Raw genomic sequence first — 25,395 nt, forward strand, 5'->3', positions numbered from 1 at the left:
AAACTAGAATCCAATACTTAAATAATCCAGGATAACTGTTATAAATCACTTTTGTCCTTTCTCCATGGACTGAAATGTTCACTATCAAACCACAAAACATTCAGTGAATACACACTTTCTTCAAGGTCTGACTGTGTACTGAAGTAAGTCTCTGCGGTATCAAGCCTTCCTCTTCTTTGTAGCACGCCCCTTGACCGATGGTTTCAATGTGGCTGAGTCGGAGTTCACTACAGGCATGTCCTTGATATCCTTGACCGCCTCCTGGATAGCCGCCTCTAGGTGGGAGTTCATCTTCCTACCTCTGGAAAACATCAGAATAAAAACAGAACTTCATAAACAGTTGTTAGGTTTTGTTTGGTAGGACAAATGTGGAGCCAAGCTGTCCACTACATACTCTGACTTAGCAAGCATGGACTTCTGGACCCTTTTCTGCAACTGCAAGTCCTGATTCATGACAGTAACATGTATTTCTGCAACATTATTAGTTATAGCCCACGGCTCCATAACAATATTCAATAGAAAACAGGAACTGACATTTGGAGTACACCATAGATCAGTGCTTGGACCAATCCTTTTCACAATCTCTACCTCTCCTCTTGGAACAAGTGCTAGGCAACACAAGCTAAGTTTCCATGCATATGTTGATGATACACCGCTATACCTAGAGTTCAGACAACTCTTAACCTCATCTGTTGAGAGCACATTCCAAGCCATCACCAACAACAGTGTTCACGAATAGTGTCTGACCCTCTGACAAATCCGGCAGATTTGCCAACGGTCAGACAGAAGTCCCTGACCTGCTGGCCCCAGTGTCTGACTGAATATGTCACAACTTTTGTCTGAAATTGTTATTTGTGGCATGTGACACTTGTTCACTGTTTCTAAATTCATGTTTATAATGTTTATCATTATATAATGTTAATAATTTCAAAGCCAATAATGAAAAATGTTAAATCTGAAATGTGTGTTTAATTTTATTCTGTGGGTCCTGTGAATTTTCACTGGGTCAGACAGACATCTGAAACTTACAGGACCCAATGTCCTGTTATTGTGAAACACCATTCGTTAACACTGCAACAACATCACTGACATTTGTCATTGGATGAGGATCCACTACTTACAGCTTAATGATGATAAGACAGAACTACTCATCATCAGACCACAATCCAGAAACCTTTCCATCACAGTACCAGAGTTCAGGATAGGTGATGACTTGATTGTGCCACGAACGTGTGCTAGAAATCTTGGCGTCGTCTCTGATTCAGAACTGTCCCTTGAGATGCATGTCAACATGGTGTGTAAACTGCTAACTACCACATCATGAACATGGGTCAAATAAATGAACCAGTACCATCAACATGATGAACATGAACCAGAAAGATGTTAAATCCCTCCTTCATGCCTTTGCGACATCCAGGCTTGATTACTGCAACAGCCTTTTGCTTGGATGCAGAAGCAACATTTTGGCCAAGCTTCAGCGAACACTAAACTCAGCCAGAGTGATTACCCACACAAAGAAGTACGAGCATATGACACTTGTCCTCAAGGAACTACATTGGCTACCTATGAGGGAGAAGACTGAATTCAAAGTCCTATTGTTTGTGTCTTCCAGATGTTAAATGTCCTTGCTCCACATTACATGCAAGACCTCAACACCCCCTACTAGGCAATGAAGACATTACGATCTATGTCCACACTCTTGGTTAATGTCCCTGTCACATGTACTGTCACAGAGATAGATCATTGTGCAAAGTAGTAGCTGTGTTGTGGAACAAACTTCCAGCGTACTTACGTGACAATTCCATCATAAGTTTCAGATCTGATCTGAAAACGTTCTTGTTCAGCACATGACTAACCACCTTTGAGCAGTTCTCTGGATTAAGTTGCTAAAAAATGCCTAGTTTAATAATAGTACTATAAAACAAGGGAGATAAGTCACGGTCATGAACAAACAGTACTACTTTCCATTTGACTCAAAAGTGGACCAATGACCTTCAATCTAATTAAAAAACTAATAAAGATTTCATACTCAATGAAATGCTGTCATAATGAAAACATCACACCAACTCTGCAATATTTGTTTTTGAGAATTTAAGCCCTAAAAATAAAAAAAGTTGCTTAACAAACTATCATTAAAATATGGACACAGTTCACTGTTTGTGATAAGCGAGGAGTGCACTTGCGAAAATGCTTCTCAGACTAATTCAGCAAAACTCTCTCACAGTTGGTCTAATGTTTTGATTAAGATTAGCGTTTCATTGAGCATTTTATGTATGCTAGTTTTCGAGTCAGACTGCAATTCATCAGTCCGCTTTTAAGCCCAACAAACTATAACTGGGTGTGATAAAGATGATGGGATGGGTGCGATAGCTGAGTGGCATGAAAGAGCTGCAGGAATCATCCCCTGTGACTTGGGAACAAACACTCTCCACTTTGTCCTCTAGATAACACTGTTCCAAAGCAAGGACACAGTACCTCCGGTATTTCCTCCTTGTTTTGTGATGAGCAATCATTCCTTCACCCCACGTCTTCAGTCTCTGCGGCTCAACCCGAGTAAATGTATGATCCCCATACCACATGACCAGTACCTGGACAACATACAGAACACTTAGGTGAGTGAGCGAGTGGTTTTACGTCACTTTTAGCATATCATGGCAGGGGGCACCAGAAATGGGATTCACAAACTGAACCCATGTGGGTCATCAAACCAAGGTGTTCGGAGTGACGAATGAATGCCTTTAACCACTAGGCTACCACAATGGTCAAGAATACATAGCAGTAGGGTGCTCTGTCAGCAATGTCAGCAATGCCAGCACAGCATCACAGATACTTTAGATGTAATAAATGTATACTAAGGTAAAACATTGTGGTCGCACTATTCTTTACTGCGTATGTCAGCTGTATTCCTAAAAATGGTAAATGTGTAAAATCGGAGTCGTTTTTCTCAGCATTTAGACATTATACCAAGCATGTAACAATGGAGTGAGTGAGTGAGTGAGTTTAGCACTCAGCATATTATGGCAACAATCTGCAAATAATCAAGTATGGACCAGACAATCCAGGGATCAAACACAACCCTGAAAACAGCATGTCAAACGCACACAGTAGTATCAAAGTTTTAATATCACACACTCTGGAAATAACAATGCTACATTTACATTGGGACTAAATGTTTGTAATACATATTTTTATTCACATTTGAAATTTCATTCTGTATTTTTTTGTCATGCGGCAAAATCTAAACTGATCCGTGCGCACACATTATCTAATTCTGGAATCTAGTTAAGTTTTGGAATGGCTTAACTAACAACTGTTGGATAACTCAAGGAATCTCCTCATTTTTGTCAAAAGGGTGTCATATCAATGTCTTGTTTATATAATGTAATGGCCTAACTATCAACTGCTGGATAAACTGAGATTACCAAGCATGTGGGTGTTGAATATGGAAAATATACCATTGAGATATTTTGAAATGTTTTGTTTTATTTATGTGCTAAATGTTTAAAATACTGAGTTGGAATATTTTCCATAATCAACAACAAGTTTTGTGATATATTTATAACACCCAGGATATGAAAACAGTGTGTTTTGTGATGACAAATCAAGCAGACGATGCTGACCAGCAACAAAATGTAAGGGAGATAACTCTGTCAGACTACTTTATAGATGAAAAAATAAACAATGAAAAATATTCAATTGAAAAATAATACTAATCCCCAAATTTTATTATCCATAAACCTGATGATCTGTTCTGTTGACAAAAAATTCTTCACTGGAAATATCAACGTGATGGCAGAAAGTTAATCATTATGACATCACTATCATTGAATAACCTTGTTTGGTGAGACAACATCCGTTGTATAACTGGTTACATAACACCTGTTTCCAATACACAAAATTATCCTACAAAGATATTCAGAACAAATGAGCAATAACTTACAGCATCTGCCCAGTCCAGTAAGGATAGGTTCAGTGTCTAGTTCATACTATGTAATGGCCTAACTGATGGATAACTTACAGCATCTGCCCGATCCTCTAAGGAGGGGTTCAGTTCAATTCCTTCAGCAGCACTTTCTGGAACCAGCTTGCCTGGCCATAGCGGGAAGCCTCTGATCTGACCCCATACCACATCTCCTGTGGAGAAGTTCTGAAGGTAGCCTTCAGGCACCATGCCATCAATAGATTCTTCATCATAGTCTGCAGAAAGAGTAACACGTGAATATGTGACCTCATCTAAAATCAATCATTCAATACCAGATGCAGATAAATTGAAAAGTATACATACTTTGGCCTTTTATGACTCGCAATTGGATCAACGCATAATATCTTCTACCAATAACAAACAGTGTCCATGCTATCTTTAAATGCTTTACTTTTTCAAGCTGGAAATCCATCCACAGACACATGGAACATTGCCCAGAATTACCACGTGTAATCTCTACAATTGCAGAAAGGAAATACAAGTTTGTTTATCTTAAAATTTAAGTCCCTACACATCAATGTAGGGTAAGTGTTCAGTATTTTATCACAATGCAAGGGCATTTATCTTGATCATAAATAAATCCGAACACAGTACTCACTGTCAATGCTCGTGGAGTCCACATCAGTCTCATCATCTGTCCTGGCTCGTTTCAATCCCCTCCTCAGGTCATCAAGAGACATGTCATCATCCAGTGAATCAGTATCATCACACAAGTCCTCCTCTGGCCCATTGTGGTTGGCATGAGGCAGATCTGAAGCTGTGGCTGCTGATCCATCCTGTACACTGCTGGATGAACCACGGCCCATCACTGCATTTGAACCCGAAGGAGGCTCTGCTTCTCCTAATGATGCTGTTAGCGGCTTTGTTCTCAAAGCTGTACCAGTTTTAGTGGAGTCCAACAAGTTAGAGTCACATGATTTTTGTTCACCTGCTGAATCAGACACAGACAAAGTTGATGAGGATACATCGTCAGAGTCGGTATTATGCCATGACTGTTTATCACTGTCATTTCTTGAATTCTCACTAACACCAAATTCCTGATCTTTCTTAGTTTGGGATGTCTCAACTAAACTGTCCCTATCTTCAGACTTCGAACAGGTAATGTCGTTGGCACCAGCACATGTTGCATCACAAACAGCTTTGGACTCTTGAGAAACCTCATTATCAACTGAATCTTTTACTCCATAACTTACATCATTATCATTAACAGGTTGTTCCAGAGAGAAATTCTTGCTTACATTTTGATCACATTCACCTTTGAATTCACATTCCCCTGAAGGACTCAAATCTGCATCCTGGGTGTCCCCATCCTCCTCCTCATCATCCTCTTCTTCTTTCACCTCAACCTTCACTTCCTCTTCCACTTCACCCACAGTGGGGACTTCTTGAGTTGGTATGCTTCCATCCGGATTCAGTGTCTGTTGAGCAGCACCTTGGAGCTGGATTTGGTTGACAAGGGATTGCATTCCCTGGATCTGTTGCAGCAGAAGTTGCAGCTGAAGTGCCTGCAGCTGTTGAAGTTGTATTGCATTCAGATTGGTCATGTTGCCGTTACCAGCATTATTCCACATCTGTTGCATCTGGAGGAGATTGAGACCTCCTCCAACAGCTGCCTGGCCTTGACATAGCTGAGGATCAATCATTGTCCCATGGAGCATGACTTGCTGCATGCTGTTCAAACCAAATTTATCTATCCCAGGTGCTGCTAACAATGGATTAGCTCCATACAGCTGAAGCAAGGGAATATTTGGATTTGGTAGAAGCACAACCTGACCTGGGTTATTGTTCATTTGTTCTATGACTTCAGCTGGCTGATTGACAAGTTTGTTCATGAGCGTCTCCACTCCCTGGTGGGCTGCCTCAAGCTTTGGAACATTAGCTTGACCACTTTCACTTACACATACTGTTTCATTACTGGCCATAGAACTGCCAACACTGTTGACATCTTCCGCTGTGCCTACATTTGCATTGGTTTCAGACTCACCCCCTTGAGGTTGTTGTACTCCCATAAATGCAATGTTCTGTGTCCCAGGCTGGGATGTATGCATTGAGGGTATTTGGTTTGTAATAACAACGGAATTGTTTAATGTTGGGACAGTGACAGTGCTGATGAGAGATGTAACAGGTTGCTGATTCAGAACAGTCTGAGGAACACCAACTGCTGGGATCACTTGTGATAAGCTGTTTGTGACATTGGTTACGAGGGGAAGAGACATCGGAGGCATTGGAGTGTTCATGGTGACATAGGGGAACTGATTATTTAGCAAAGAAGCATTGACACCAGCAGAAACTTGGGATGCATTTGAGGAAGATGTTGTTGAAAGTTTCATGTTAGCACCAATAGTACTCGGGCCACCAGGAACATTTGCAAATAGTGTAGGGAAGTTCACAGCAGGTCCATTAAAGCCATCCAAACCCTTAGTAGTCTCTACTCCTGAAACTCTACCTGTTGTTGTGGCCTGTTTTGAAGTTTGTGAATTGGCACCTGACTTTGGATCAAGACCAATCAATACGTTTTGAGCAGGATTCAAACCTGTGGAATTGCCTATTGGTTGGTTAACAGGGAGGAACATGTTCAGAGGTAATCCCTGCACAGTAGGACCATTCAATGTATTGATATAACCCCCAGGAAGAGCACCTGCCAAAATATTTGGGTTCTGAGGAAGCATGAGAGTTCCACCACCTTGCTGTTGTAGAGATAAATTCAACTGATCTAACGTGTTAATGCCTGCTTTGTTCATGATGTCAGGAATGGCGGCTGGTGGGGCAGTTTCCTGCCCAGTTGGAACTTGCAAAGAAGGACTGACCTGCATTGGCTGGCCTAGGAGAACATTAAGTGGGTTTTGCTGAGAGCCCTGTGCTCTTGCTGCAGCAGACAGTAGTGTGCTGGCAGGAAACTCCCCTGGTCCTTGCTGACTTAAAGCTTGTTGAACTGCATTGAGGTTCAGATTATTAGCAGCTATCAGTTCAGAAATTTCATTTGGCATTACCAAATTTGTAGCAGTAGTGGTTGGGTCTGGTGCAGAGACAGTGGAAGCAAGAGTGACAACTGTGGCATTGCTACTTACAGGTGTTTGGCTCTGATGTGAAACATTTGGCTTAGTGCTGTTGGTTGTGTTAATTTCACTGACACAATTTGAGTCCTTAGTCTCACTTGACTCTAAAGAGTTTGCTTTGGCATCTGTAGGTAGAGTGGCATTGCTGGCAGGACTTGATCTGGTTTTGTCATCACAACACTGTTCAGATGCACTAGCTTCTTTTTCATTAACGTTCAATTTTTCTATAGCAGGTGGATCTGATTTATCACAGTTTGCACTGTCATCAACTTTCAACAATCCTGGGGTCTTAGCAGTAGTCACTGTGCCAGTTGATGTACTTGATGTTGCAGAAGGTACACTAATACTACATGTTTTTGGTGGCAATACTTTGTCTGGTACCTCTTCTGAGGGTTCAGATGCTGGTGAAGAGGCTGTGGTTACAGGTACAGTCTTATTTTGAACTGAGGTGGATACACTTGGAGGGGAGGATACAGAAGGTTGTGGTGTCCGTGGACTTGGTTGAGACATGTCTGTCTTTGTGGAACTTAATGAACTATGAACAAGAGCTGTTTGTTGAGCAAGAAATGCTGCTGGATTTTCCATGAATGATACACTAGTGTTGATGCTGGATGGATTCTTTGATGCTTCCTGAGGTATGTGTCGGACATCAACATTCGGACAAGGAGACGTCCTGTCGAGAATGCTGTTCAACTTCTGTTTATCCTTCTTGCTTCTAGGCCTCTTGGCCTTTGGTTTCCCTGGGTCCAGCCAGGTCAGATTACCTAAATGAGGATAGCCCTGGTTAATCATGAGATTAGGTTGGGAACCAACCTGCAAATGATTGCCTTGCATGTTGGCTTGTTCAAACACAGGAGGATTCGTAAATCTTTGGGCTTGTGGATTCTGCACATGCATTAGAGTCTGGAACATTATGTTTCCAGAATTCTGCTGCATATTCATAGGCAACTGGCACTGGAAGTGTTGGGGAACATTTGGTCCATACATGTGGTTTGGAACAGAATTGACTAAAGAGGGACTGGCAGTGGGAGCACATGGAGAAGCAGACTGTTGCATCAACAACTGGTGCTTCAGCTGGTCTTGACTAAATGGAGCTTGAGGAGACACAGACCCTTGATGGAAGATTGCCTGACCAACACTATGTCCGGCCATAGATGTCTGAAGCCTATTCTTCTGATCCTCCAGGAAGCCTTCTTTACTGAAGTCCAGCTTGGCCGGAACTTGGCACGTTATTGGGCCAAGGTCATCAGCTGGATCAGGCATTACATTGCCAACAGAGTTGTTGAGCTTATTTAACTGTTGTAACTGTTGCAAAGCTTGAGATTTGCAAGGAACTGACTTATTTTCAAACATCTTTGGTACAGCATTAGAAACAGTAGTGACATTATTTGACGACTTAGATGCAGGTCCATCTGTGGGATTCTGTGAACCATCACCCTTTGATTTGGTGTGCTTGTGGGTGTGGTTCATCGGTGGTTTCACCTTTCCTTTCTGGGCCAGGAGCTGTGATACCAACAGTCCATCATATGGTGTAGAGTTCACTTTGTTTTTGCTCTTCTTACCTATAGTTGTTTAGGAAGCAAATAAAACACGAGTGAGGTTAACATAATATAAAATTATATCAGTAGAGGTGAAAAAATGTTATGAGGATGCGATATGATACATATCCTGATAAGGGAGCAATACAATTGATATCTCTGCAGGAGAATATCAGACCTGTAGTTAAATTCCACGGAGCATATACATGAAATTATACAGGAGGCACATGTAAGCTTAGAGGCTCTGTGAAATACCAGAAGATAAACAAACTCTTGATCAATTTATGTTGCTATTGACATAATTTACATATATATAACTTGTGATGCTATGTGTCATATGCTCTGTAAAACTGGGAGTGAAAATCAAGTATTGTATCGGGGGCTTCATCTCACAACACAATTCGGTATTGCTGTTGGATTCATATAAATAATGCAACTGGTTTCAATCCCTCCTTGAATCATATACTGAGTAGAAAAAGAAATGCATTTTTTTCATTTTGCCAAATTAATAGAAGACATAAACATGAATGCTTACTTTCATGAGATTTCATTTTTCACAAAATTGTATTTCTTTTGCTGTTCAGTATATTTCAGTAATATTACATTGTAACAGGTAAAACCTACAACTACTCAATTAAGCTACTTAATTGAGTGATTGAGTTCAATTTTGTGCTGTTATTGGCAATATTCCAGCAAATACTATTGCTGGAAACACCAGAAATTGGCTTCCTTGAATTATGCACACAAAAAATTGAACTTGTTTGTGGACTTATGAGTGAACACTTTAACCACTTGGCTACCCCACAGCCCAAGTGGCCAGACATAGCAAATCAGATAACAACGAAGGACCTGAGATCTCATATCAGTGTAATCATGGTCGTCTCCTAGCCCTAGTTTGACAAATAGAAATAGATCTTAATATGAAGATAAACAAAATTGGTTTTCAACTTGACTGGAATGCCAATACAATTCATATCTAAATTTGTAGAAAAATAAAGCTTGTTTTGATCAGAATACTAACTGAACCAGGCCCAACTACCCTTAACTATATAACCTGAAGTACATTCAGACAACCAAACTCTTTCATGTTACAGTGATTTATCATGAGCAGCAAAGAGGTAGATAGTAGGGACTAAGTCCACAGTGTCAGTGTAAAGTCAAAATAATGTTGCCATAGTTACAACCATTGTTAAAATCTAGATAAGAAAAGCATTTCACTCATAAAAGGTCCTTAATCGAGAAAGAGTGCTCAGTTCAACATGCCTCGATCACATTCATTGTTACATCAGTGATACAATTCCTCAAAATGTAAGTAAATAAAACCTTTAACAAACATCCAAATCTGGAGCAAAATCTAAACTTTTTCCCATTTCCCAAGGCCAGGATGATTGGGATCCTAAACGAATCCCTGCATTACAACAGTTAACATGTCATGACAGCAACATATGTCATATTTGGGATTTCACTTTCTCAGTAAAGTACAAATTCTAGTACTTTTTTGGTTGAGTCCCATCCAAGATTCGAACCAAACCAAACCAAAAAAGTACTAGAATTTGCACTTTTCTGAGAAAGTGAAATCCCAAATATGACATATGTTGCATTTGACCACTTTCTAAATGGCATTGTGTAATCATGTCATGCCAGATCCTGTGATTAAACTGTTTAAAGCTCCTGGATCCAAGGCACAACATATATCAACTAAATGTCTTGAGACAACCTATGACCAGTCATCATTTCCATCTTACCTTTCTTTGAATGACCTCCTGTTCCTGAATGACTGATCTTATCCGTAGCTTTAGAAACTGACATCGACCGACTACTCTGAAAAGTTGCCATTGCAATAATTTTGCGTTTGTGAATACACAACTTGGTGAGGTCGCCTGTAGCCATATCATCCACAGTCCAGAGTTTCCCATTGACCAGTGGGTCAAAGTTAAACACCTTCTCCACCAAGAGTGGACACTCCAAGCCACACTTGCAGGTGCCCTCAGCAGACAGATACTTGCATACTTCATGGTACGAACAAAGTCTTGTGTTGCTAGGACTGCAAGGAAAACATCAGACCACAGTTCAAACATTTTTAAAGTCAGGGACTTATCTGGTGCGTGAGTGAGTTTAGTTTTACGCCACACTCAGAAATATTCCAGCTATATTGCGGCTATCTGTAAATAATCGAGTCTGGACCAGACAATCTAGTGATCAAGTGTTTGAGCATCAATCTGCGCAATTGGGAACCGATGACATGTGCCAACCAAGTCAACAAAACTGACCACCTGATCCCGATAGTCGCCTTTCATGACAAGAAAGTCGCCTTTTACGGCAAACATGGGCTACTGAATGCCTATTCTATCCCGGACCTTCACAGGCTGGACTTATCTGGACCTGAGCTGATATTTAGCTTGAGGTCTGCAGCAAATGCCATTACAAATCCCAAAATTGGAAATAAAACTTCCTTTACTCTGACAGGGCCTGCTTTAAGAGCTTGATAACCTATTTGCATCCAGTGCAACCTAACATAAAAACCTAGTTGTACCAGCCAACTTCCAGCTGAACTGCTTTTATGCAATATGTAATGACAGAAATATGCTACTGAATTATTCAAAGTTTAGAAGGAAAGTGTGCAGAGATAATTATGCTTGTACTGTTACATTTACTGTTGAGTTATTTTTCAAAAACTGACTTGCACCTGTTGCAAGTCAGACAAAAAACTAGTTTGCACACTGTAATATTGGGTTGCACCAGTGCACGCATCCTTAATATCTCCAGGATATAAGTTCCGATAAATCTCCACTATACCCTGGATGCATCTTCTGCTTGGCACAATGAATTAATTATCTCCCTTAGCTACCTTTTTATCCAGTCATGTGTCTACGTTGGAAAGTTCAGCAGACCAATCACAACTCACTTTCGCTTTTTGAATCATCCAACTGATTAAACCTGTCACTACAAATTATGCAGAGGTACTCTGAAAAAGTTCTTGCATATTTTGTAAAGGTTTCTGACCTGTCAATTTGTCAGCATGATTTCCAAAAAATCAAACCTCTGCAGCTGCAACTGCCATCTTTGTTGACACTGACAAGTTTGGTTGTAACAGTGACTTAGCTATTGACTACTGTGAAACTGTGGAACCAGCAACGGGAGGTGATAAACTTATCTGGCTGATGTACATGCATCCAGTGAATAGTGGAGATTTATCACAATGAATATCCTGGAGATATTGAGGATGTAGTGAACACAACATCGAGCCCTGACGCAGGTTAGCAAATGTACGATATAACTAATTCTGTGGATTTGTTAAAAAAAACAGTATTTTGTAGCTAACAGTATCAATAAAGAGGTACACCACTTCAGTGTAACCAAAATGAGGAGAAAATTATCAACATCCCTTATAATGGTTAAACATGTCTAGAAAGCATCAACTACTTACACAGATTGCATGTCAGATGTAACTGTATTTTTGGAGTAATTTATTCCGCAAGAAACAAATTAGGTAAATCTTGGAAGCAAATTTTTAGAGGCATGAAATACTGAGATATACAAAATCTTTTTTCTTTCAGTTAAAAAAATACTATTAGTTAACCACCAATGACATGAAAACGTTTTAAGTTACACTTGAAATCTGATCTATATATCCTTGTCTTGTAATATTGACCATGCTAGAAAAAATTCAGACTTTGAAAATTGAGTTGATCTTCAATGACAGAAAACAATGACACCTGTAATTGACATGCCATGTTTACTCAGGTGGTTCAATGTTTGAGAAAGTGTCTAGTCATTGTTATCATAACACTACAAAGACTTTAATAACAAAACCTAACAACCACAGCAAGTGTTGCTGGCTGATTTTAAATAAGAAGATAAGAAACTTTCTCCTTCCCTGACTTTTCTACATAAACTTTGTCTTCACAGTAGACACAATAATGGATGAGTGAGTGAGTGAGTGAGTGAGTGAGTGAGTGAGTGAGTGAGTGACGTAGGTTTATGCTGCTTATAATAATATTCCAATGATATCATGTCTGGGGACATCAGAAATAATCTTCACACATTGTACCCATTTTGGGAATTGAAATTTGGTCTGGTAAGCGAATGTTCTAAAACAAGGATACACAACCGACCTTAGTTATTTGATTGTGTTGGTACAATGAACCAATAAAAGGCTTATAGTTCTGAATGTTTCTTCAGTACAAGAGATAATAAATGTCGATCAAAATATGAAATGTGGAGTTCTCTAATTCAAGACTGTGGATTTTATCAATACCTGTAAAGCCTCTGAAAGCTGTGGATAGGAAAGTTTCAACCTGTTACCCAGAATTAATCATTTCAACAGTTTCCCAACTGTTTACAAGTCTATACAGTATGCCAGTACTTCCCATCATGCAAGTACTTGTATTAGCATACTTTCAGTGCACTTCTCCTTTGATATTTGCATTATATTTGCATTGTATTTGCATTTCATTTGAACTTAAGTTGTTATCAATATTGTGCAATGTATTTTCAGCAAATAATGTACGTGATCTGATTGCCAGGTAACATAATCAGAAGATCAATATTGGTTCCTTGAACAAACCCAATCATGAAGAAAAGGACTAGGATATTTTAGCTTTTAGTGATGATGCATGAATAATGAACAGATTCCATGTTCAGTTTGTTGGTCATTTTCGACAGCAATATTCCTGTTGTGTTGTTGGTCAGTAAATGACTCAATCTGGACCAGACAAGCCAGTGACTGACATCATGAACCATATTCATCTACCTGTCACTGACCACCTGATGCTGTTTGCCATCTCTTACAACAAGCATGGGTTGACAAAGGCAATCACTGATATGGAGTATTGTTAATCAGGGATTTACATTGAGTCCTGTATTGGAGGATCCAAGGGACTCATACTGTTAATTTTCATGGGTCCTGGACAACAAAATGGGGTCCCAGACACTTAAATATTATTACTACAGTTACTGTATTGTGTATTATGATCATGAAATAAATTATTTCCATAATTAAATGGCACATAATACCATAACCCAGCTTGTAGCAAACTCAGCGATCATTTATTGTTACTTGAGTGGAAGTTTTACGAAAGTATTTAGACTTTTTCTGTGCCCCTGTGCGCTTATAAATTTTGTTGCCTCCACGGTCTATTTTTATGCGTACAAGATTCACGTCCTGTAAATCCCTGGTTAATTATAACATGGTTCGTGGCTTAACTCACAAGAGTTATTAAACCACGCTTATAGATATAGTTATTCAGCATGTTATACCACAGAGCTCGAAGTAGGTCATGGCACGTTACAAAACTCGAGGTGACAAACAACTTTTGAAACCATACAAATGGTGTCATGGTTGTCAACTGACAGGAAGGAACCAATAATCCTTGCAAGAGGAAACAAATGTCCACTCTAACAATCCCAAAAGTTGAAAATATGACTGTCAACAGCTGTGACAGCCACGCATTGTTGTAGTAACTTGTACCCTTGATCCAGTCTCGTAAAGTACAATTTGGAACCATAACTGGTTCTTGAATGTATCCTTGTTACTGAAGATATAGTACCAGATATAAGCTGAGCTCTTTCTCACAGTCAGCCCGCACAAAGGACGGCCTGGAACCAGCATAGTAATAGAAGTAGTGGCTTGCAAGACTTACAGAACTTATACACAGTACACTACTGAAGTCAAAAAGCTGTCCTGATGGAGAAATCTCATTTACATAACTTCACAAAATTAAAGAACATTCTAAACACCTTTGCATATAAATGTCAGTAAGAATTCAATCCACCATTCCAGCTCTGATTACAAGCGACTCAACATTACTGGAATATCTTTGGGGCTGGCTAAATAGATAATCAGGAATATTTTTTATGTGAAAGAAAATTGTGCAAGTATACGTATCATAAACGAACTATTGTGATGAAATAAATTTCAACCTTCAGTTGTTCAGGACAGTGTTTTGTTGGTAATCCAACCAAGTGTCAGAACTCACCACTGATGTGAAAAGGGTTGATTTCTTTCAGATTTTTTCGTCAGTTTTGCTCAAAGTATTTGGGAATTGATCGATATTCACCAACAAGGATCAATCTCTATAATTTAGATCGATAACCATCCCTATCTTTTACGGTTACATGATGCAAACCTTAGTTCACCGATCACAAACACCTTTGTCCCAATGGCAAATACTTTATGAAATATGAAACTGTCCGGAAGGTTCCAAATAAATTGGGTATTTACAAAGCAATCGGGTATTTACTCCAATGCATGTATGTGTATGAGTAATTGCATGTTTTGAGGAATAACAAGCAATTTGTGTACTCCCACTAGTTTAAAGAAGAATTTTCACTCAGAGTTTCTTACCTTTTTGAGGTAAGTAACACTGATAAACATATAAATAAGATGATTCTCAATAGACATGAGTTTTTAGCAATTCTTATATTGCAAAAAAGTTGGCAGCCATCTAGAAACACTCAACATGGAAGGCACTACAGTGAACTCGGACAGCGGCTACGGCTATACTAGTACATGCATATTCAACCATTGCTTAACATTTGTCAAAGCTGTTGAAGAGTTGGGCACCACAACGAATTATCATCTACAAGCCAATTTAGGTAGTTAAGTAATTTAATACGAAGGCATTCATAGACCTGTTGGGTTTTAAGTAATTCTTATATGTGTTTTGGACTCCCAGATTTGTAATTAATTGAGTAAATGTGATTTCTATTGAGTAAAATACACAAATACGCGCCTTACCTGGAGCTCTGTGTCCTGGCTGTGATTAACTTGTAACTGACACACTTGAAGTATCTCAAAAATGTAAGCATGCCCATTGGGATCACACTGTCCCATTCTGAATTTCTTTCAGGTAAAAAGGAATGTGCTGGTGAAAGTTCTACAGACATGTCTTCTATTGACTGTCAAACCAATGTTTACCATGATAAGTGAGGAAGTGAGTTAGGCTTTATGCCACACTCTGCCATATTCCTGCTATACAGAGGCAGTCAGTAAATAATCGACTCTGTACCAGACAATCCTGTCGTCAACAGCATGAGTATCCATCTACGCAATTGGAATAAGATGGCATGTAAGTGGGAAAGCCTGACCATCTGATCCCATGTTCCATGGTAAAGTTTCCGTAACAGCTATTTCCAAGAGCCTGGCTAGCTATTCTCGAAACGTTTGTGGCGCTATGAACTTCTTCAGCCCATTTTTAACACATTGACTATGATCAAAGTTAAGAATTCTTAAGGCTACGAACACTTCGAGAATAAGGGCCCTGTTTCTGCCATGAATGCCAAATTTATGCATGTTATCAGATGAAACATGGTATCAGGTTAGTGTGTCATATTGTCAACAATGCTTTTCCAACTGTGCACCCAAACTGATTTTAGTGAACATGACTGCAAGTTCCCGTTACTGCCTCCAACTATTAAGCTTTCAAAATTGAATCAAATTCACACTTAATGAGAATCACAAATAAGGGCACATGTTACACACTAACTATACTAGATTAACGCTTTGTCTCTGAATATGTAATCTCAATTGTAACAAATAAACCTATTCAAACAGAAAAGGACCCCCAGCCAGATGGGAGATTTTGAACCTGAGGAAATCCAGGATTGCTCCATTTAGGGCCTTAGCATTGCAGAGAGTGCTTGGTGGATTGGAAAATGTGACTCAGGGACTGTGAGACAGACAATAACTTTACGTGTACTTCAGGACATTTTCAAGAGGTGACAGACTGATAACCATTAATGTATTTCAAACAAGGGCATGATGGTTAAATGGTCCAAAGTCAGAAATATCGTCCATGGAAAGAATGCATCATAACTGACATAAAACTTGTGTCATTGATAACATCTTAAACAGACTGTTGTGGTGAAATATAGGTAAAGGTCCTCTGGGAAAATTCTTGTCAAATCTATATGTGAGATAGTAAACTTTTGCTGTGAAAACCTTTCAGTCAGACGAACTGAAAAACTAACTTAAGAGCTTTTAACAGAATTAACTGCAGACTACTTTGTTTATTTGGGGGTTTTGGTAATGTTTTTTTTGGGGGGTGCATAGAATTCAGCATGGTTCAGAATGTAAAAGCTTGCTTTAGCTGTGAAGACAGGGTGTCATGTTGCCACCATACTGATGCCTTGCTATAAAGTTTTCTTGTCATTTTGAATAATTATTCGTTGACATTTTTAACCTGAGCAAGTGAGTGAGTGAGTGAGCGTAATATGTATGCTTCTTTCAACAGTATTCCAGTCATATAACAATTAATATCCTATCATTTTGAATATTTATTCATTGACATTTTTAACCTGAGTGAGTGAGTGAGTGAGTGAGTGAGTGAGTGAGTGAGTGAGTGAGTGAGTGAGTGTTGAAGTCACACAATAATCAACATCCTAATACATAAAGCAGGGACCTGGATACTTTTTTCAAACATATATTTTTAGTAACAGCTTGAATTCATATTCTCTGAAAAGAAATAGTTATCTAAGGATTTAAAATTAAGAAACAGATTTGAACAGAATTAATGGCAGATTAATTTGTTTATGTCTGGCTTTTGTTTTTATGAGTTTTATTTTGGCGCATACAATTCAGTATGGACCAGAATGTAAATGTCATTTTGCAACTTCTTCACAACAGGCCAATGACACTGTGAAGACTTCTGTGCTTAATCTGCAGGATGATGTTGACCTAAATCTATAATTGCTTGCCCCAGGACATTTCACTATCTAAATCATCATAAACAATGTGCAAATTTGTGACGATTCACTGAAGATACTTTAGTGTATCATACAGAGGCCACCAAACAAGATTTCCAACATTCAACTGCAGAGTTCTTGATTTGGTTTCTGAGTACTTTTGTCCTCTTCAACAAGTACAACAGGTCATGATGGCAGATATGGACAACATCTCTGTTGCAATAAGAAAAAGAATTGTGTGTTCTTCAACTTCTTTCCTGTGGAATATATAGTTGCTTGAATTTAGATCACCCAATCCCATAAACTGGTTCTTACGACAAGCATAGGTTACTGAGGTTCAATTCTAACCCATATCTTCAGGGGTTCAGTTTTAATTTTTATCTTGACCAGCAAAACTATTGGTCGAGAGCCTCCTAATTACTGATTTCCTGGAAAACTTCTTAAACACCTCCTAACTACACAGACCTTGTATTTCGTCATACCTTTTGTTTCTTCATGCGTTTTACTCTGCATCCAGGAGGAACATAATGCATATTATATTTGTGTCCATTCTAACCATCTGCTTTACAGGAAGCACAATTTTGTGTTGCATTCGACATTGATCTTCCTCCATCCCTTATGGGTCTTGTGGCATCAGTTAGCAATTCTTATGTGCACAGGAAGCAGTATTATCAACAGCTGAAACCCTACAATAATTTGGGTCACTTTGATCTCTTTAAGGGGATCTGCCAAGATCCAGGTAAGAATTGATCTTTAGCAACCCATACTTGTGGAAAGAGGAAACTGACGTGACTTGCTGACTTGGTTGACGCATGCGATTGTATCTGAATTTGGTAAATCGATATTGATCACTGGATTGTTTGTCCCAGGCTTGATTATTTACAGACTGCTGCCATTTAGCTGGGGTATTATTGCGCGAGGTGTTAAACAACAAACAAAACTGTTCATGGGATTCAAGTTGATGTTCTCATTAGCATCTTTACTCTTCTTCTTTTACATGACACCAGTCTACCACTCTCAACATTCTCACATGCCGGCTCGCCTCCTTTCACACGGCAGTTTCATCACGAGCTTTTCCCAGCAGTACCACTTCTGTGTGCAGAAGTCCCACTTCCATGCGCAGACAGCAGACGATACATTATGTTAACAGTAGAGATGTGAGGTTCATGAACTCTTAACTTTGGACAAGCACCAAATACAACTGAAGTGGTCTCAAAACTGGGGCTGTTCATGGTTGTGAACTTGATCATAGAAGATACCATGCATACGTATCAGCATTAATACTAACCTGAAAATCACACTGCATAATAGCTGATTGCTCAAGAGACAGTGAAAATACAGGACTCAGTAAATTAAGTGAGCGAGTGAGTTTAGTTTTATGACGCTTTTAGCAATATTCCATCAATATTTCGGCAGGGACACCAGAGATGGGCCAGTAAATCATGACCTGGATGAGACATCAATACATATTCAAAGATGAGCATGATTTGAAGAAATAATATCAGCAGCATATTTAGGCATTAGGAATAATTATAATTATTCCACAGTGGACATGCTGCTGTGGTCTTTTTGTAAAAGTTCTGTAAACGTATCTGCATGAATGTTTATTTTTTATGCACAACTGAATAGGAAATTAATGCCTTTCAAATATTATGCCTACATTGTCTGTGACAATTCAGTTTGGTTATGGAAGTTTTACATATTACCATTACATTGCTAGTTGTCCAATTATTTTTATACAATAATTATACTAAAGAAATGTCTCATGTTTTGTAAGATTTGTCACAATGATGAAAACAAGACACTGAACAGTCAACCATGTTTAGTCGAAGGAAAATAATCACCTGCTTGATAATGGTGTTAGTTTCTACTCTGAAATGTCACATATTTATTTGGGTGTAATCATATACCAGTCAAAAACGCTGTGTAGGCGTAAACCTTGGAACAAACTGAAATCACTACTGCTCAAATTGTCTTAAATATACCTGTGCTGATGAAACATCACGGAAAATTATTTCATTGTGAATTAAATTTGTTAGTAACTGTTGGAAAGACACAGTGCCATGTTGTCCCCTTGCTGAGGACTCAAATCAAAGTTTTATTGCGATTCTTGATGAATATTCATTTGTGCCCTAAGTCTGTGAGTGAGTGAGTTTAATGTTTGTTTCAACAGTATTCCAGCTATATAACAATTAACTATTAAACATTTATGGTAGCACTTTGGATTTTTGTTCCAAACAAATGCATTTAGTACTGCAGTGTTTTTTCTCAAAGGAAAAGGAACTACTGTTCAAGTTTAGTTTAGCCAGTTTAGTGTTACACTGCACTCAGCAATGTGACAGCTATATGGTGGCATTCTGTAAATAATTGAGTCGGGGCCAGACAATCCAGTGATCAACAGCATGAGCATCAATTTGGGCAAATGAGAACCGATGACATGTGTTTACCAAGTCAGCGAGCCTGACCACCCTACCTGTTAGTCACCTTTCACGACATGCATAATCACCTTTTAAGGCAAGCATGGATTGCTGAAGACCTATCCTACCCTGGATCTTCACAGGTGTTATTTTATAAGCATTATCTCCAGCATCCCCTGGGCATTATTCGTGTTTGAGGCTGAAGCATGCTTACCTGTAGTACACCACTTCCCCATTCTCTGTCGTCCTTCTCCAGCCAAACGGCACCTTAACAATCTGCAAACTCTGTTCAATGTCTTTGGACTCCATGGAGTCCTGTTCACATTCAGTTCCCTCAGAATCTGCACCATCACTTACTTTGGGCTTTGTGTGGTGCGAAGCACAACCTGATATGGTGACCGGTGGCCCTGGCTCCACCCCGGGAGTTCCTCGAGGGCTCTCTCCAGTTCCTTCTGAAGGTTTGGTCACAGCAACCGACGTAAGAACAGAAGGAACTGTCACATTCACATGCGCCATTGCAGTGGTCAGGGGCGAACTATTACAGTTGGTCATGGTGATCGTGGTGGTAGTTTTAGTCACCTGGTTACAAATGGCTGTCACCTGAGGACCAGGTGTTCCTGCATGGGGAACAGGATGTGACTGACCAGGTGCTTTAGCAGCATGTTGATCATTGACACCAGAAACACTCTGACTGACTGCTGGAACGTTGTGACTTCCATATATACAGTTCTGCATTCTCTCCTGGGGGAAATTTTGATACATCCTAGACTGGTTCACAACGGTCGGATTCTGAGCTTGGTATTGATAGCTGATGTTTTGTCCTCGTGGTCCCCCCGCCATATTCGGACTTAGGGCAAGTGTATTTTGGAAACCCTGCATATGCTGCTGGTTGGGGTAGAAGTTCTGTTGGTGTTGGGGAGGCTGCTGTACTGTATGCTTCTGAATCTGCTGTTGTTGGAAGTGTGACCACAGGTGACCAATGCTTGGAAGGGAGGTCTGATTGCTCTGGTTTGGACCAACCCAGTTATTGAAGTTCTTGTAGTTCATCCCCGGTCTCTGGTTTGGTGGGAATCCTTGGTTATGTCCACCAAAGCTTTCCATTGGGGGAAGGGAATTGAAAGACATGGGTGATGACATAGAGATGTTGACCCCCATTGGAAAACCGGCTTGGGCTCCGGGATTGCCTTGATGGTGAGCCAGTCCGACATTGTGATACGAAGGAACAAATGTGTTGCGGTCAACCGGCATCTGTGGTATCCCCTGGCCTGGTTTCATGGCTCCCTGAGCCTCACCCATCCCCATGTACTGAAAGTGACACACGTTGGTGGCATTTGCTGCCAATCCCTGGCCATAGTTTGACACTCCAAATTTCAGACCCTGACCATTGTCAAAGTTCATGTTTATATCTGGTAAATAAGGGTGTCTATGTAAATAGAAAGTCTTTGGCTGTGAAAGAACACATTTTCACTGTCTCACGTCATCTTTCACAAATTAACATACATGTATGTTTCCACTTTGATGCCATCCCTACACAGAAACTTCCAACCATGATATCTTCCATGACCAGAACATCTGCAAAAAGAGAAAAGGAAAACTTTATGTACACATTATTTCTTACATCCCTGCATGAAAAAGTGTTGGGCAAGCAATATAATTTTATATGTATTTATTCAACAACGCACTTAGCAGCATTCCAGTTACATGAAGATAGTCTGTGAGTCTGGGATTTGTTATTTTCAAAGTGGACTGACAGATTCTCAAATTCACCTGTTGGACAGTCGGGCTAAACTTCAGTCAGTCATGTACTAGTACATGAGGATATTTTGTGGGCAGGTAAGTTTTGCTCTGGGCTGCCAAGTTTTACATCTAACCAGCTTCATGGAGTCTGAAATTCTGGGGAGTTTCATACCCTGATGTAATGACACACCATCTACCCTTTCACAACCGAGTTACCCTTATCCATTTTGTTGTAGCTAGGACAAGCGTATTTTGGGGACATATTCTAAACCATAATCCTGTCAACTAGACTGGATGTAACTGAAACTTGAATGAAAAAGGAAACGAACAGCTGATAACACAAGCTTCTAGAACATGACAACACAGGCCATACTCAGTGGTAACCAATCCTCGTTGTAGGGGTTTCACATGGCTCATGCCCTTTTGGGACCAGTTCTTCTTGTGTATGCCACTTGACATATAAAATCATTAGCATCTTTGTCAAAATTTGTTCATCAATGTGTAAGAAAACTCTCATTTGTGTCTACAGATAGGATCATAATGACTGAAGCAGCATCCAAGACTTCCAAATGTTCTCAATTAAAGTCCATAGCCATTAACAGGAAGGACTGACAATTTGTCAAAATTGGAAATTTTATCAGTTTTGACGCCAGACAAAATTGGTACTTCTTAAGAGCAACAACAATGAAAATATACAGAATAGATGCTGATCAATTTTTACAAATTACAATAATATTACTTTTAAATTTTTTACCTAAGAACCCAAATCTTCCACAGCTGGGACAGTATTGGGAAGGAGAATTTTGACAATGGGCCATTTTCAGGATTATTAGCCATTTCCTGAATTTTGAATGGGCCACTGCCCCTATATCAACAGAAAAACTTCCAAATTTTAATGGGCCATTTTTCATTCTAATGTGCAATATGAACTTTATGAAAACTGTTATCATCAACTAACAGTAAACAACTGATGACCCAATAAATCAAAGCATCGTGATTCTCCTATGATCCAATGATTCTTGTGTTCTCAGTAAATTCTCAGTGTAAACTAGGGCCCAGCAGGAAATGACTTAATGAATCAGGTAGTCAGGGTGTCACTTGTAAAGTGCCATGTGCACATAACCTGGATCTTTGCTCACAATCTCAATCACTGGATTGTCTGGTCCAAATGTGGCAGTTATTTACAACTGAGACAGCCGAGACATAGGTGAATGAGGCAGATAACTATAGACCTCGACCTTAAACTTAACTACACTGTAGAGAGATTCACCTTGCATCATCGACACCAATGCATTATTACAGTACACAAGTGAGATGAGTTTGATAGTACACAAGCGAGATGAGTATGGTTTACAGTGTACTGACTTCCAGTTATCTCAAGGCAGGTCAGCTTATTGTGGAAAGATAACACAAGGTGAAGCAAGTCTCAGACATTTACCAGTTATTTAAAAGCTGACAAACCCTGACAAATGAGCTGGAAAACCTGGATTTGAACCTCTGAACACTGATTTTGGACTTACTCAAGGGACACAACTCTGCACAATGAATTGTGTATCTTGACAACTGGGTTGCCCATGTCCTTACAGCAAGTCAGTGAATGCTGTTACATACAATCAGTTATAAAATAACATTCTCAACATTTTCTACACCATGGTATAATCACTGGCCTTCAGATCCACTTCTTTAACAAGTATACTGAAGTGACATGAATAATGTCTGAATATTTACATATTCTTGACAGTAATCATCATGAATGGCTGTTTTTAGTGATTATTCAACAGTTACCTGTATCTACATAATTAATACACAAAATGATGTGATGTAAATATTAATATCAGTGTCAGGTAACAGAATATGTTACATATAGCAAAAGTCATCATATAATGATATTCACAAATCAACAAGGCAGAAACGGGTTTTCTTTCATCAGTTGCCAAAACCAATTGCATGCATACATCCACATCTTCAAACAAATTCTTGTGAGATATTTTCTGAAAAATGTACCCTATCCTAAAAGATAGTCTGTCCATGTAAGCATTGTGTGGATAAGCCGTACCTTGGGAAATAATAGAAGAAAATATAACATCTTTTCTGATGGCTAATGTTCGCTTCAATAAGTAAGAGGTACCAATAAACTTGCAACATGATTGAAACTATCATACCACATTTGTTCAATATGAGATACAGAACAACTGACTCAGCTGGTATTCAACAGTGTTAAGGTGAAACAAACATTGTGTAAACTAAACATGTTAAGGCAGTTGTGCACATACTATATCACACTAATGTAACATTGTATAAAGGAAGAAGGGTCATCTCTCTATATATGAAATTTTACATTATAGAGTTATTGTATTTGACATGATTTGGTGCTGAGCTGTTAGGACCTTGGGCATATGTGCATTTTGAATCAAATATAAACCAGAGAGATGTTTTGTGCAAAGATTATATACAATACAGACAAGCAAATAACAAACAGTTGATCTACAAAGTAGCACATTTTGACAAGAACCAGGTAAACATAAACATATATTCCTAAAACGTATGTGTTGGTCAAACAAACTAGGGGATTCTATTTCAACATTCAAGAGTTTTCTGCATTGAAAGTAAGTATATAACTTCGTTGTATTCATCAAAGATCACCAAAACAAAGCTGCGGGCGAATGATGAGAAGCACAAAGATGTTATGTAATATTGCGTTTGTGGGGAAAATGACAGGTCGGAAGTGAAGTCCGATCACATCGCAACAGTCTGGCGCCAAGAGCCTTTCCTTATTCTAATTTCACTGTTAACTTATTTACGTTTGACAGTTTCATTAGTGTGTAAAGGGGCCATAATCGCAACTTTCCAGGTAACTGCCAAAGGTGTAAAGCAAAGCTAGTCACTGTTAGGTGTATGTTACGTGGGTACGTTTCACGGGACATTTCGCCACAAACAGCTAGTGCGACAGGTGCCCGTTCCGTCGCGCGTGTTTATTTGCACAATACGGGTGTCTGTGGTGCATACTTACTATTGTAGCATGCTCATGTATTCCTATGTTAATTTCTCCTGCATTTTGCGGGTATATAACCATTGTTTTTAGCTTGCGCGGCACACAAAATAATCAAAATATCAAAATTTTGCATATATTTATCCGAGAACATGGCCGCAGCTTTACTGCGCATGACACCCAGCCCAGACGGGATCAGCGACATCTTGCGGCCATTTGATAGCATTTTCTTGATGAGAAGTGTTCTATCCGTAAGACTGACTGGGGCATAAAATGGGATGTGAAATACATGTACGAGGGAAAACAAACACTCTTGATCTGTTGATTGCGTATATTGACTGCGAAGGGGAATCATTGTGTCCGGTGCAGTTAACAATAAAGTAAAAACACCATCGACGTGATTTGACGCGATTTTGATTTGTCATGCCAGACGTATAACGGCAGTTGATTGTTTAATCTCGTGTGTTTCAATTGGTCTTCAATTAAACAATGAAACCACCGAAGCGTGAATAAGAGCAACGGGGATGAGTGCCCCTTGGTCGTGATGAGTAGCGGGTACATTGTTGTCACAATAACCGTGAAATTAGAGGTCGGACGGTTAAACGGGTCGGGCTGATTATAACAACACTTCAGCCGTATCTGGTCATTGAACCTGTTTACACAACCAACACTTCGGGACCCATTTATTATCCGCAATAATTCTCATAATGCTTCCCTAAAGAGGGAAGAAAATAGCAACGCAAGAAGTAATTATTACTTATTGTCACTGAAAGAGAGTACACGTACGATCTCTACACTTACGCTGCCTCTCATGAACAAAATTAATAGCAATCCCCGAGTGCATCTGTACACACCTGAGGGCTAAACCCACCTCCCCAGACAAAATGGGTACTCCTTCCCACCTAAAAATCCTCATCACCCCTCTAGTTATTAATTATGATCCGTCTCTTAGATCATACTGCCTTTTTGAGTGTATATTGGGCGCACCTTT

The 25,395-nt window shown here is 39.4% G+C and overlaps 1 protein-coding gene across 1 annotated transcript; it reads right to left on the reverse strand.

Moving 5' to 3' along the window:
- Positions 1-76: 76 nt before the first annotated feature.
- On the reverse strand, positions 77-24,585 carry LOC137299037 (methyl-CpG-binding domain protein 5-like). The gene is made up of 7 exons (XM_067831511.1): positions 24,426-24,585; positions 19,893-21,250; positions 10,322-10,620; positions 4,581-8,600; positions 4,019-4,197; positions 2,476-2,588; positions 77-301 (listed from the first exon to the last, which is right to left on the reverse strand). The coding sequence occupies exons 2-7, from the start codon at positions 21,074-21,076 to the stop codon at positions 160-162; spliced, it is 5,937 nt and encodes a 1,978-aa protein (XP_067687612.1). The 5' UTR covers positions 21,077-21,250; positions 24,426-24,585; the 3' UTR covers positions 77-159.
- Positions 24,586-25,395: the final 810 nt, after the last annotated feature.

This window comes from Haliotis asinina, chromosome 10 (assembly GCF_037392515.1).
Source record: "Haliotis asinina isolate JCU_RB_2024 chromosome 10, JCU_Hal_asi_v2, whole genome shotgun sequence".
NCBI classification, from domain to species: Eukaryota; Metazoa; Mollusca; class Gastropoda; order Lepetellida; family Haliotidae; genus Haliotis; species Haliotis asinina.